Here is a 15,687-nt window from a genome sequence, read left to right on the forward strand (position 1 = left end):
AATAAAATGAGATAAAAGAGAGGTTCTTCTGCGGGTTTATGTCTAGACTCATATCCATGCATGCCTAACACCAAAAGGTGGAACATTCAAGATGGGTCTGATCCTGAAAGATGCCTCCTGAGAAGCGCAGAATATTTTCAACTCCCATTTACACCAGGGGACAGGCCGCTCACCACAGAGCAGCTGGTGCTCAGAACCATTCATTCTTGTTATGCCTGGGTATGCATTGCTTGGTCCATAGGAGCACATGACTTTAGGGGATGAGCTTGAGGGCTCTTCTTCTGAACACTGCCAGGGATGCTAGTGGAATGGTAGCCAGAAACAGTGTTTAGACAGCTTTTGCTGCCCCCTCCCATTGCTGACCCAGCTCGCTGCTTATGATATCATAGACAGCCCCCAGGAGGGGTGAGGAGTCTCTCTGGAAAAAGTAGAGGTAGAGCCATAGTGGCTCTGTTTTTTAGTAGATCACGATTGTTTTATTATGTCCCATGGTTCCAGCTGCCCTTTAAAACAGAGAAGAGCTAAAGCCAGAACTTTATGTTGCCCTGCTTCCACCCCTGCACTTTGATGGTTTGGAGAAAATAGAACCTGAATCAAAACCACACCTGGTTTAGGTTTTTAAACCCAAAACAAATCCATAGCCTCTCTGGCCCATGGCTAGGTTCACAGGCTACCCATCCATTGAGGGGGTTATTTGTCTAGCTGTCTCATTTTTATATGCCTGTATTATCTTTTTCCAGGTTGGCTTTTTTTCACATGTGAAATACTTTGGCTATGTCTAACATACATATATAAAATGCAGGGAAAAAAACATAATTCTGAAAACATCCAACATTATTACAGGCTATGTTGTGGCACATGCAGTCATTAATCCAAAGCCATGTTACTGATTCTTTCTTATTGTATATTGGAAATCTGTTCCTTCTTCATCCTCTTTATTTATTGACTACAATTCACCTGCCATTCTGATTATTGATAGAAGACATGGATACATGTACGCAAAGGGCCTCTTAGATGTGCAATGGCTTGGTAAGGTTTGCAAGTGTGAAACAGATTTGTGTGACAAAAAAACAAACGGGATGTTAGGAATTGTTAAAAAAGGGATAGAGAATAAGATGGAGAAGATCTTATTGCCTTTATATAAATCCATCGTACGCCCACATCTTGAATACTGCGTACAGATGTGGTCTCCTCATCTCAAAAAAGATATACCGGCATTATAAAAGGTTCAGAAAAGGTCAACTAAAATGATTAGGGGTTTGGAATGATGCCCATATGAGGAGAGATTAGATAGTCTCCTCTTTTCCAAGCTGAAAAGTCCTAGCCTAAGGGGGGATATGATAGAGGTATATAAAATCATGAGTGGGGTGGAGAAAGTGAATAAGAAAAAGTTATTTACTTGTTCCCATAATACAAGAACTAGGGGCCACCAAATGAAATTAATGGGCATCAGGTTTAAAACAAATAAAAGGAAGTTCTTCTTCACACAGCACACAGTCAACCTGTGGAACTCCTTGCCTGAGGAGGTTGTGAAGGCTAGGAGTATAACAGGGTTTAAAAGAGAACTAGATAAATTAATAGACATTAAGTTCATTAATGGCTATTAGCCAGGATAGGTAAGGAACGGTGTCCCTAGCCTCTGTTTGTCAGAGGGTGGAGATGGATGGCAGGAGAGAGATCACTAAATCATTACCTGTTAGGTTCGCTCCCTCTGGGGCACCTGGCATTGGCCACTGTTGGTAGACAGGATACTGGGCTGGATGGACCTTTGGTCTGACCCACTATAGCCATTCTTATGACTTATTTTCAGTCACCATTCTTCCCTTTCACCCCTCCTTTTCTCCTCTTTTACAGAATCAGTGCTGTGGTTTGGTGAAGGGATATGAAGACTGGGGGAGCAATTTTAATCCTCTTTATGGTAATTTTAAGATCTGTGAATGTGCACAGAAAGATCAAAATACAGATCTCTGCACCATTTATTCTAACAGAAACATTTATAAAAGGGTAAGTACGATTTTTACATATTTCACTTTCCAAAAAGAGGTTTAGAGCGAGGTTCTGTCTGCTTTGCCTGGTCATTAAAGAGCCCCTGATACTTTTGAAAAGGAAAAGGGTTTGTTCTGTTTTCCTTAGTTAAATTTTCCTCTCCTCCAGTGGTTGTGAAGTGCAGCATGCTTTTTGGCTGCTGCCTGCTCCCCCTGCCATACCCGCATTTCCACAGTGTGGTGCAGTGCCCTAAGGACCTCTGCAGCCTGTCTGGGTTCCCAGTTTGTGGTCACCAGTGAGGATTCTGAGTGACAGGAGGCCTTAGCAACATCTCCATATTGCTATAGGGATTACTCACCTCCTCTCTCACCCCAGGCTCAAGATTCCACACAATAAAATAACTACATTGTCAGACATGTTTGCCCAGGATTTGACCAATAGCTTTTAAAGTACTTAAGAATATTTCAGGATGAAAGGCTTCAATGTAAGATACTTGTATTGTTAATCTCTTTTAAAAAGGTTCACACTCAGTTATAGAATCCACTGGAAGGAAATGCTGCATGTTTTCTGACAGCACACTTGAGGGGCCATTTCCCCCCAGCTGTACCCCGTGGAAAAGCTTTCAGCATTAAATTAGAACAGTAAGACAGGGTGCATGATGACAGGCAGCAAAGAGAGATTCAGACACAAATTGGAGAATGGGCAGCAGGGAACTCAATTAACCTATTTCAAGATTTCATTGCATGGAAATTAGAACTCTGCAAATCCAGAGAAAAATAGTGAAAACAGGCATAAAATGTCTGCATTTTTAGAAAGTTAGTGCTACGACATGTCTGGTTTTGCCATTATCTACATCCATTGTATAGCCAATTTCCATAAATATCAAATTTTGGGGCTAGATTTTTATAAATATTGAAGTTCATGGCCAGATTCTGCCACCCTTATTTATGCTGAGTACTAATTCATTCCTGCAGTAGTGTCACTGAAGGAAATCTGCTTGTGAATAAGGGTATATTCAGCAGGTGTGTAGGGTGGCAGAGTCAAGACCTAACATTCAAAAATACGAAATGGTATGTGCCCCTTTGGCCAAAGTTTAGTCAGGGCCTAAATGGAACCCACAGAATGCAAGCATGAAAATATAGATAAATTATTGTGGGTGCAAGACAAATTCCCTGTGCAAACCACCAAATTTTATGGGCAGGGGTGGATATTGGCAGGATCCTTGTGAAGGAAACTCACCATTTTGAGACTTGCTGCAATAGTGAGTCAGAGCTAAATTTAAAGCCTTTTTGAGAGAAAGATAAACATGTTTATCATTGGGGAGGAAATAGGGTGAAAGTCCATCCACATGTTGGGCAGGGGATAGTGGTGGCGGTGGTGGAGGGTCCCTGAAGTTTTGATGGCTCTGGGGCTCACTTGGTCTTCACCATGGTTTGCAAGAGCAGTTAGCCACCGACTTGAGCAAATGTAGTCATGATAAGAACAGGCATATGTACATTTATAAAAAAATACAGAGAGGCTCAAACTGGAACTTCAGATCTGAATTGCTCACTCCATCCCACATCCAGCCTGAGCCTGTCGAACATGTGAGAAAGTTTGGATTTAAATGTGACTCCATATCCAATTATCCTGCTCTGAGCCTGTAATAAACCTGACCTGGAATAGCAAATGCAAATATCAGTATAATGGGAAATTGACTCACTTCCAGCCCCGAACTTCACAGCTTTGGCCCCTCGCTAATGAAAAGGGATTAGACAGAGAAAATAAGGGTAAATGATATTTTTATTTCATTTTTCATGTGGCAGTATCACAAACCCTAGATACTGAAGCAGTGTCTTTTATTCTGAAACTTTACCCTACGTGTATATTTGGATACTAGATTCATATTTTGGAACACAAAGAGCAGATATTCCTCCCAGAGCACAGGATGGTTGCAGATGTACTCTTTGTCTTTGTAACAAACCCGAGCAAATTAGAACAGCTTCTCTTGCACATGGTGGATTACCTTTTTGGCCAGTGCTATTCCATGCAGCCAATGATTTTAGAGGCTATACTCCTAATGAGCTTGTATTACTCATAATTAATCTTTTCTTTTCTTTCAGCCATGTGGCGTTGTGATAATTGATTTCTTCAAACACCATATGGTCATACTTATGGGGATCGCATTTGGACTGGCATTTATTGAGGTATCAGTATAAACCATTAAAATATTTACTAGATGACAAGCAAAGTGTTGTATTTGAAATGTGCTGGGACTGGGATTAAAATACCTGGATTGCTCAACTATTAAGCAACAATGAATTGGCTTTAACCTCATCCCTAATTGTACTATCATTTAGTATTTAGGTATATTGCAGTAAGGCTCAAGACCTCAGGATCAGGACCCTTCTGTGGTGGGTGCTGTACAAACAGGTTGCATGTCCCACTTCCTGCAAAGAATTTACAGCCTAAAGGCTTAATCTTAATTTTACAATTGGCCCTGAGTGAGATCTGGTACGTAGCAGCAGCATATTGGGGAGAGTCACAGTCCTCTCCCTATTCCCCCCACTTTCTGGGAGGACAATAGTTTACTTACTGTGCGTCTGGCCAGTTACTAGTTTCTGACTACGACAGAAGTGAGGTTCTGGAACAGCCTCCCAATAGGGGTAATGGGGCAAACAACATAGCTTTAAAATGGAGTCTGAACAGGATTACATGACAGGTTCTTGTCAGCAGCAGAAATAGAGGGGCCAAAAATACAGAAAGAGATGCTATTCTTGTTCTATTTCTGGCCCAACTGGATAAAGGGAATGGTAGAAATTTCACAAGAGAACCCATCCTTATGGGATTTCCAGATGAGCTGGAAGTTGGTCTGAACTTTGGGATGCTCATGTGAATCGGATGGTCACCTTGAACCTTCTCAGTTTCAGTCATTACTACTTGCTGGAACCTGAAATTCAACCTTTTTTCTTTTTTTAAAAATTGCTTTAATGGGCCCTGATTTGAAGTCCGCTGAAGTCAACAGACCTTCCAATGGGCTTTGGATCAGGTCCAAAAAAAACGTTATCAACCTTGTCTTTCTAAATACATTGATTTAAGAAAGCTTTGTATTGTCAAGAGTTCAGGTCAGCTACATTATCTCAATTGTAACTAAATTGCAGCCCTCATATAATAGAGAGATTATGATGTGGAATTATTGTTCTGAGGACACAGTTCCCCCATAGAGGAGATTTAAGCAGGTAAAGAGCAGAATATACAATTGGAATGTTCGGGCTGTTTATGTCAATTGTTTCTTCATTTACTGAACAATGACACAACACATTTTCTCTAAAGGAATGAGCGGGGGAAAGTGATGTTATCTAGTTAACCACCTGACTAATGTTAGGTTCTGTCTATGACTAAGAAACATGGGATTTAATTGCTTTGCCTCATTCCATTATTTCACATTTTTTGTATTACTTCTTTGTAGTTTCCCCCCCTGAAATTAGAGGCTTGAGGTAAACACAGAATGACAAAGTGAATTTTGCAGTACTGAATCCGTAATTCAGACTGAAAAGGTATTTAAATTGTAGCACTGCTTTGGCAGAGAATTATTCTCCCTGCCCTAAAAGTGGGCAGGAGCTCCAGCCTAAAAAATCCACGTCCAGGAAAGTAATAGTAAGCAGGAAAGACTCAGTACAGCTGAAGTGCTTGATATGACTTGCAACTAACCTCTTACTTAGCATTTTTTATAAGACTGTGTGCTCACCACACATAACACACCTTTGTGTCAGGGTGCGATGCTGCACAGGGTACTCGTTTCCAGCACTGCCTACTGACCATCTGCCTCCCACTGTCTCTTCCAGGCCTCAGCCCTCCAGCCAAGTCACATAAAGTTCAAATCCCCTTCAGGGTAACCAAAAGGTCCAAATGAAAATCCAAACATCTGAATAATTCTTCTGCCCTCTTGGGCAACTGAAGTCTTCTGTGCCATGTAGAAACCCTACCTCAGAGCTACGCAACCACAGGAGCCTACTCTGTGGGTTTGTCTCCATAGGAAAGTCTTCTCTTCTCTATGGTCTTTCCCTGGATCTTGTCCCCTTTCCAGGGCCTGCCCCCCACAGGGATCAATTCTATCACTGTCGCTTTCCTCAGTCTAACTGCCCGAACCCCTTCCCATAGAGATTCGGAACTCCATACCTCCTCTCTCCTAGGCCTTCTCCACTCAGCTGTGTTTAAGTAATCCTCTGCAGCTGGGGTCAGTCACTCTCACTCCATTACATCCAGCTGGTATCACTAATTGCCCCTATATGGTTAGATCAGGGGCAAGGTTGAGGGTAACTGCTAGGTCAGAAGCCAGGCTGAACTCAGCTTGCCTATGACAGCTGGGTATTATTTCAAGAAGCTACTTATGGTGGATCACTTAGATGACAGTTGCTTCTAGCAGCTCCCATTGGCCTGGAGCTGCGAACTGCAGCCAGTGGGAGCCACAATCGGCTGAACCTGTGGCCACGGCAGGTAAACAAACTGGCCCTGCCCTCCGGGGTTTTCCCTGCACAAGTGGCAGAACAAGTTTGGGAACCACTGGTATATTCTATATGTTCTCCATTGTAAATTTCTTGAAAAAGTTAAACACTATTGTTTAGTTGCTTCATAAATGACTATTTGGATCTTTCCTGTTTTTACTTAACACTTCAAATACTGATAAATTAAGGCCAAAAGGGATCATTATGATCATCTAATTGGTTCTCAACCTATTTACCATATGTGGCCCGCAATGTGTTATGTGGGCTGCATCAAATGTACCTCCATGGCCCTGAGGATGTCACATGGGCCACAGCTCTGTGCTGATTGGGCTGCAAGTGACCCATGGGCCGCAGGTTAAGAACCACTGAATAATCTGACCTCCTGTATAACCCCAGCCACAGAATTTCACCCAGTAATTCTTGCATCAAAACTTGGCCTTAGTCAGATTTTATTTCAGTCAGCTAGTTCTTTAAGTGATGCAACACTTCTGGCCTGATCAGATTACTGGTAAATTTAAAATATTTGTAATGTGACTATTTAGCACCCAAAATGATAGGGGTGTCTGAGTACATATGCATATAATGTGTGTGTATAGATGTAATATAAAAGCTAGTGAAACACAAGAAAGGTAAAAATAGAAAAGATTAAAGATGTCAAAGAAACTAAAATCTTGGCATACAACAGAGTCTGAGAAGTTATTCCAGTGATTTAGAAAATAAAAATGAATAGCTGCATTTAAAAATCCCACATCTGAAGAAGGGTCTCCCATCAACATGGGTCATCTTTTTTAAACAAAGTTTAAGTTTTCCATTTTCTCTGCAATCTTACCTGTGGTACATACTGATTTCATTAAAATCTCAATACTCTAGAGTCATGCTTCTAATGAAAGGCATTGGAAAAAATCTACTTCTCCACAGATTTATGTAAATCCAAGACATTTGCAAACAAAATGTTTTCACTGTGTATCAATTCTATGCAGGGATTTCCAGGACTGCCAAGTAATACCATAAATATCTTTATTTTCTAGATTGTTGGTTTGGGGTTTTCGATGAGCCTGTACTGTCAGATCCAGAGAAAATGAAACAATGGAAGTGTCAGAACTAGGTCATCAGCCAAATCAAAACTTTTATAGTTAAATTTTGGTTTGCCACATTTAAACAAATACATGTATGTCACAAGCAGCTGTTTTGATAAAAGCAGCAGCCCTGATGAATACAGATTCTTCATGTGAAACAATCTCCTTAAAATTAATGATGTGAATGTGGATTTTTATTTGCAATAAATGTCTGTTTACAACTTTGATGAGCTCATTTTGTGTGTAGATTACTTTGAGTGATGTTGAAATTTTTCATTTACCAGACGATGTGTCTGCACAGTGTTGTGCTAATCACGACAGAGTCCTCGGAAAAATCTGCAAATGACATTGTAATGGTTGGCTGATGCTGTGAATCACATGATTCCAGGAAGTATTTCTTGTGGGGCAGTGTTTCTTTTATAACTAGTATCACAGATCAATTTCGCCCCACGTAAGGTATTATGGAGAAGGTTTGTTATTTTGGGGATTCAATTTTTTCTCAAACAGGAAATATATTATCTCCTTAGGGATGTTTAAATTAGCACCTTGCCAGGTAACATGGACTTTCCCAAATGAGAAGTCGGATTTAGGGACACGTATTTTACAAGTCTGCATAAAGAGTGATATTCTGGTGCCTATTGAAATCAATGGCAAAACTTGCATTGACTTCAGGGGGCCAGGATTTCATCTAAAGTATCTAAGCAAGGCAGCTGGTTCTGCAGAAGCAGGTAGCCAAGAGAAAAATGGGAAAAGATCAATCTGAATGAATGTACGTGAATATACTTGGCATTAAGTAACAGTTTTATAAGGTTATTTAGGTACCTAGAGATGCTGATAAGCACCTGGTGAGATTCTAAAAAGCACCTTGAAATGAATGGGACTGCTAGAGATTGGGCCATAGGCAGTCTGGCCTGCTGGTTAAAGCGAGAGTTTGGCCTACTGGTTAGAGCTGGGTTCTGGGTGAGCAGAGTCCAGGAACAAGCCAAGGGTCAGGGCCAGAGGGACAGAAGCCAAATGCCAGAGCTGGAGGGCAATCAGAGTTGTGGGTCATAGGCTCTGCAGAGGCAGGAACTGAAGGGGAACCAGAGCAGGTTAGGAGCAGGGTCTGGAAGCCTGCGGATACAGGGACTGGAATGGCAGGATACACACTGAGCAGCCAGGAAGCTGCAGCTGCTGCTGTGCTTAAAGCCAGCCAGCTGCCCTTCCTGACCAAACAGGTGATGCAATCAACCAGGTAATGTAGTGCAGGCTAGCTATGCTTGTTGGATTGCCAGGAGACTGACTCTGCTGCAGCCCTAATCCCTGACAGTATCTCCCTCACTACCCTCCTCAAAGGCCATGAGGCCTGGTTTCTCTCAGTAGATGCAGTGAAAAGCGAGCAGGAGGTCTAAGTTATGGACATGTTCTGCAGGTTCCCACAAGCATTCATCAGGGCCATATCCCTTTTAGTCAATTAAGTATTGGAGCCTTCCCTGTAGTCAGCGAGAGTCCAGAATTTGCCAAACCATATATTCTTCCTGACCCTGAATGGTTATTGGTAAGGGCAGGGGAGTGATGCAATATGGGAAGGTATTTTTGGTACGTGGCTTTAACTGGGAGATCTGGAAGATGGGATGGACTTTAAGAGATTCTGGTAACTGTAGCTTGAAGGTTACTATAATAATCCATTTTGTAATCTGAAAGGCCCCCATGTACTGGTGGTCCAGCTTTGCAGATGGGTGAGTAGATCTAAGGTTCTGGGTGGCCAGCCAGACCTAATCCCCTACTGAGAAGCTAGGGGCTGGCCAACAGTGCTGATCAGCATATCATTTGTATGCTGCTTTAGCTTCCTCTAACCAGAGTTTAAACTCTTGGTGTATCTGAAGGATGTGAGTGATGAGGTCAGCAATGGTGGTCACTGGAGACTTGGTGGGGAATTTGGGGTGAACGCAAAGATGGAATCCGTAATTAGCGAAAAAATAAGATGTCGGTTGGATGGAGATGTATGTGGCATTATTGTAGGCAAATTCTGTGGGAGGTAAGCAATCATCCTGATGGTAATTAAGAAAGCCACATAGGTCCTGCTCCAGGACCTGACTGACTTGTTTTGTCTGACTGTTGGTGTTTGGGTAGTAAGTGGTCAAGGAACAGGTGTTGATTCCCAGAGGGCACAGGAAATTACCACCAGAAACAGGAAATGAACTGGGATCTCCAGTCAGACACTATGCTCGTTGGTAACCTGTGGAGGCAAAAGATGTTTTCTTCAAAAGGGCAGGCTTGTCTCTTGGGTGATGCGGAGGCCTCCACATGGTATAAATGCACCATTTTAGTAAGAAGGTACACTGTGACTAGAATCATGGTGTGTCCTTGGGAGGGCGGCAGTTCCATGATTAAGTCCATGGCTGAGATGGGGTGGGCAAGGGCTGAAGGAGATCCAGGGGTATCATATGGGTCAGGGGGTTCTTCGTCCAGGAATAGAGATTGCGGGATCTCACATAAGCTGCTATGGAAGTGCACAGGGCTGGCCACCAGAAGCGCCTAGACATCAGGTCGTAGGTCTTGAATCGTGCAAAGTGGCCTGCCAGAGGAGGGTCATGGCAAATAGTCATAGGATTTGGAGCCTGGTTGTGCCCTCAGGCATGTAGATGCTTCCCTTGCAGTAGAAGATTCCATCATGGAGTGTGAACACCAGTCTGGACTGAATATTGGTATCTTCTAGGGCCCAATGCATTTTAATCATGAATGGATCATTGGGCAGCAGAGATCAGATGGAGGTATTGGTTAGGGACTGTGGTATCAGCAATAAAATTCAAAGGTTTCAGGATCATGCACAGGGTTTCCATGCCAGGCTCACAATACTTGTCCTTTTGGGATAATGCATTCACCTTCCCATTCCTTATTCTCGAGTGGTAGTGATCACAAAATTGAAGTGTGTAAAGGAGACCAGTGGGCATGCCACTGGTTCAAATGCTGGGCTGTCTTCAGGAGTTCCAGGTTCTTGTGATTAGTAAGAACTTGGACCGGGAATTTAGTGCCTTCCAGGAGATGCTGCCACTCCTCGAAAGTCACTCTAATGGCCAATAACTCTTTGTCTAAAGTGTCATAATTTTGTTCCAGTGGGATAAGTTTGCACAAATGGAAGGCAAAAGGGTGAAGCTGACCATTGGAGTCAGCCAAATGGGAGAGGATTGCTCCCCACACAAAGTTTGAAGTATTTTCCCCCACTGTAAATGGTTTGGCTGGATCTGAGTGGATCAATATGGTGGATGATATGAATGTGATCAAATGAAGTCTGTGCTTCTGGAGACCAGACAAACAAGGCTGTCTTCTGTAGGAGAGTAGTATTAGGGGCAACCACACTGGAGAGCCCCTTGATAAATCACCTATAGAAAATGGCAAAGCCCAGAAAGCATTGTATTCCATGGATGTCTTTTGGCGCTGCCCAATCTGCGATGGCTGCCACTTTATTTGGGTCCATAGCCAGTCCCTTAGGCGAGATGACATAGCCAAGAAATTCCACTCTGTCCTGGCTGAACTGGCATTTTTCTGGCTTGGCATAGAAGTAGTTCATGTGAAGTCTTTCCAAGATGCTTCATATATGCAGGTCATGATGTACCTGATTCTCCAAAAATAATAAAGATATCATTAAGGAAATAATGATGAATTGATCCAGCATGTCCTGGAAGATGTCATTAATAAAATGCTGGAAGGTTGATGGGCCATTGCACAGGCTGACGGACATGAAGAGGTATTTGAAGTGGCCAAACTGAGTGTGGAAGGTGGTCTTTCATTTGTCTCCCTCTCACAGATGCACCAGGTTATAGATCCCATGCAGATCTAGCTTTGTAAAAATTTGGTGGAGTACAGGTGGTCTAGGAGCTCATGAATGAGAGGGAGTAGATAACAGTTTCAAACAGTCACCTTGCTCGATACTCAGTGATCAGTGCTCGATACTCAGTGATCAAGGACCCATCCTTCTTCTTAACAAAGAAAATTGGCGCTCCTGCCAGAGATGTGGCTGGACAGATGAACCAGTTCTGCAGGTTGTCTTGCAGATATGTGAGAAGAGTTTGAAGCTCTGGTTCAGAGAAGGCATATATAAGCCAAAGGGAATCTCAGCTGTGGTGTGGAGGTCGATAGAACAGTCACCTTTGTCCATTTTCCCTTTGTCAAAAGCATCAGTGAGATCATGATATTTTAGTGATATCTTGACAGCAGCAGATGGGACAGTGGCAGGCATGTTTAACTGCTGTGAGATCACTTTCTTTGCATAGGGATTCCTTGGGTTGTGGCATGAGGTGCAGAGAATACCAATCCTCTTGCTGACTTTTGGGAGACAGGCTTGACTACAAGTGTCATGTGCACAAAGCCAGGGCAGACTGAGCATAACCGCAGAGTGGTGGTGGTGGTGGTAGGGGGCAAAATTAACCCAAACTTGAGAGCTTCCTGATGTCCCTCTAGATAAACAACTCCTAGGAGAATGGTCTGGTGAGCTACTGGGCCCAAGAATAGGACCAACAATCAATGGTTTCCACTAGATCTGGAGAGTTTTTGCACAGGGTAGGAATCCTTTAGGCCTTAGCAAAGTCCCAGCTCACAAAATTGTCCAAGGCCCCCAGTCAACTAGAGCTTCCAGGTGAATCTGAGGCCTCATAGAAAACCAGATCTGCAGTGACAATCAGAGGTGTGTCGGATGCTGATTTGCAGTTGCTGTTGTCCTGACACTGGCATGTGGGAGACAAGAAGTTATAAAGGAGGGAACAGACTGGTCCAGCGCAGGTTCCTTTATCGAGGCTGTGGCCTGATGGCTTCCTTACCCAAAGACCAACCCAGCCTTTGTCAGACATAATGCTGTGAAGTGTCTAGGTCCCGGACAATATAAGCACAGCACCGATGCTTAGTGTCTGTGGTTTTCTGCTTCTGGTACATGCCAGCTGACCTGGTCATATTGCCTGGGTTCCAGGTCCTGAAGTGAACTGCGCAGGTGAAGAGTCACAGTCCAGGGTGTTGGCAGTTTTTGGGGTGCTGAGCAATGCTCATGGCACTGCTCAGTCGGGGGATGTCAAGTCGAATGAACAAATCAATTAGGTCATCCAGACTGGATGGAGGTTCAGCCCGCACCAACTCCTCTTTAGTGTCTTCATTCTAGCTGGATATGGTGACACTGTGCTGCCTTGTTCCATTCAGTGTCCACAGACAGAAGGCAGCACTTGGTTGCGTATTTGGCCAGAGGTCGACACCCCTGTCATAGAGCCTGAAGTGTGGTCTTGACAGTTCAGGTGCAGTGAGGGTCAGCAAAGATCAGACATTGCTCGAATAGACTCCTCCAACTGGCCTAGGAGGGGGCTGGACTGTTCCAAGAGGGGAGATGCCCAAGCCAAGGCTTCCCCAGTCAATAAACTAACAATAAGCCCAAACCAGGCCTGGTCAGTAGGGAACAAGTGGGGACATAACAAGAACAGGAGCTGGCACTGGTTCAGGAAACCTCTGACTGTTTTATTTTGGGCTGGGAAAGCAGCGCTCCAGCCCACAACACAATTAGAGATAATTCATTCTTTTATAGTCCTTGCCACATATTGTATCCTATACAGATAAAATAGAGTTTGCTGATATAAGAAAATAACTATAAGCCATGTGCAAAATAACATAGGTATCAATCTCAGCAGGAGGACAGTGTTATGGATACATTCTTAAGTCTTTGAAACGATTAGTTGATGCATGTCAGTAGTTAATGATAAATCATACACACCTGACAGATTTTGTATAGTAACTTGCTGGCCAGCTCAAGCTGAGGCCCTGGGCATAAGTGAAGTTAGGACCAAGTACATGTTCACTTCTTCCACACTAGCCTGCTCTTGATCATACTTATCGGCTGTATCATAGCACTGTCTTCTGCAGTTTGAAAAACAACTTTCAAGTGCATAGACATTTGATATTCCCAGGGAACCATTCTTTCATCAAAATAAGAATACACCCTTTAGACTCTTTGGATGAAATTCTTGCCCCATTGAAGTCAACAGCAAATCTCCTCTTGATTTAATGGGGCCAGGATTTCACCCTTGGAGACGACAGTAATGATAACACTGTGTTCAGGGCTAAGGTGAACATCTTCTGTTATTGATTCATGGGAGCTTGCCAAAATTCCTTTCAGGCTATGATGAATATTTACTCATATAATTCATCTGTTGTGATTATACGTTGCTATGATTCTTAATTGGGATGAATCCCCAGATAGCTTTCAATGGATTATCCATCTGTAGCCAAAATGTTATTGTGGTCATCTTTAAAGGCTTGCCAGTTGCCTTTGGCCTAAATACTACTACTTCAGTATTTGTAAGTGCTCCTTATAGCAAATATGGGGACGGCTGCAGATACTGCTAGGCAGTCTCATCGATTTATCTAAGGCGAAACTAGCCAGACATTAAGTGTGACCACTGTAACATATAAGAAACAAACAGATTCATGTCAAGGTTCCTCCTCCACTCTGAACGCTAGGGTACAGATGTGGGGACCTGCATGAAAACCTCCTAAGCTTATCTTTACCAGCTTAGGTCAAAAAGTTCCCCAAGGTACAAAATATTCCACCCTTTGTCCTTGGATTGGCTGCTACCACCACCAAACAAATACTGGTTACTGGGGAAGAGCTGTTTGGAAATGTCTTTCCCCCCAAATACTTCCCAAAACCTTGCACCCCACTTCCTGGACAAGGTTTGGTAAAAAGCCTCACCAATTTGCCTAGGTGACTACAGACCCAGACCCTTGGATCTTAAGAACAATGAACAATCCTCCCAACACTTGCACCCCCCCTTTCCTGGGAAATGTTGGATAAAAAGCCTCACCAATTTGCATAGGTGACCACAGACCCAAACCCTTGGATCTGAGAACAATGAAAAAGCAATCAGTTTTCTTACAAGAAGACTTTTAATAGAAATAGGAGTAAATAGAAGTAAAGAAATCCCCTCTGTAAAATCAGGTTAGTAGATACCTTACAGGGTAATTAGATTCAAAACATAGAGAATCCCTCTAGGCAAAAACTTAAGTTACAAAAAAGATACACAGACAGAAATAGTTATTCTATTCAGCACAATTCTTTTCTCAGCCATTTAAAGAAATCATAATCTAACACGTACCTAGCTAGATTATTTACTAAAAGTTCTAAGACTCCATTTCTGGTCTATCCCCGGCAAAGGCAGCATAAAGACAGACTGAGACCCTTTGTTTCTCTCCCTCCTCCCAGCTTTTGAAAGTATCTTGTCTCCTCATTGGTCATTTTTGCCAGGTGCTAGCGAGGTTACCTTTAGCTTCTTAACCCTTTACAGGTGAGAGGAGCTTTCCCCTGGCCAGGAGGGATTTCAAAGGGGTTTACCCTTCCCTTTATATTTATGACAAGTGCCTTCAGTCAATAGTATTAGAAAGATAAGTGAGTAGCTGGACAGGACCATTTCTCAGAAAGACAAGGTGGGTGAGGTAAAATCTTTTATATTATGTCACCCACAATGTCTCTCTGATATCCTGGGACCAACACAGCTACAACACTACAAAAGACCCTGTATGTAATACCCCACTTGGGGACTCACTAATCCCAGAGTTTGAGGCAAATGCCCCTTTTGCCCAGTATTAATTCAGCCCATTAATATAGATGCTCCTCTGACTAGACATGCTGCTTTGATTACATTGTCCATACTGCAATGTCCCTGGCAGAGCCACTATGTTGCACCAGAGATTTCAGCATCAGCAAAGCAACTCATTTAAATTTCTGCATTAGCAATTAACTCAACTTTTAAAGCAACCAGAGACCAATTGCTGAGGCCACATCCACTGCTTAATCTTAATGTCTGGAATATCTGAAATTGGAATTTGACAGTAAACCCTCAATGGAACAATAAATCAATGTGTTTTTTTGAACAGCAATTATATTCAAGGTCATGGTGAACTCTTATGTTGCCCCATAGAGTCAACTAGACAGAGGAAAGGTACAGGGCCAAGAACTGAGCCCTTTGGAATAGCAGAAAACATACCTGCAAATCATTATAATTTTTCAGTTTTTAAGGAAAGGAATGGTAAGAGGAAAGACAACAAATCCCTGCCTTTGCCAGAGGAAATAAGTCACAACTAACAGCCATATCTGTTTAATATAAACTGGTCATTTATCATGTCAAAGC

At 42.8% G+C, this 15,687-nt stretch overlaps 1 protein-coding gene across 3 annotated transcripts in view; it reads left to right on the top strand.

Moving 5' to 3' along the window:
- The window catches only part of TSPAN8 (tetraspanin 8), a 58,701-nt gene that overhangs the window by 22,664 nt on the left and 20,350 nt on the right, over positions 1–15,687 (top strand). For 2 of the 3 annotated variants that reach the window (XM_073331300.1, XM_073331320.1), the window contains 3 exons: positions 1,855–2,004; positions 4,089–4,172; positions 7,499–7,732. In XM_073331300.1, the coding sequence (XP_073187401.1) occupies positions 1,855–2,004; positions 4,089–4,172; positions 7,499–7,552 (288 nt within the window). In that variant the 3' untranslated portion in view covers positions 7,553–7,732. Of the gene's footprint in view, positions 1–1,854; positions 2,005–4,088; positions 4,173–7,498; positions 7,733–15,687 lie in introns of those variants that run through there. The other variant, XM_073331310.1, reaches the window with a different exon arrangement.

Source organism: Lepidochelys kempii, chromosome 1 (genome assembly GCF_965140265.1).
Source record: "Lepidochelys kempii isolate rLepKem1 chromosome 1, rLepKem1.hap2, whole genome shotgun sequence".
NCBI lineage: Eukaryota > Metazoa > Chordata > Testudines > Cheloniidae > Lepidochelys > Lepidochelys kempii.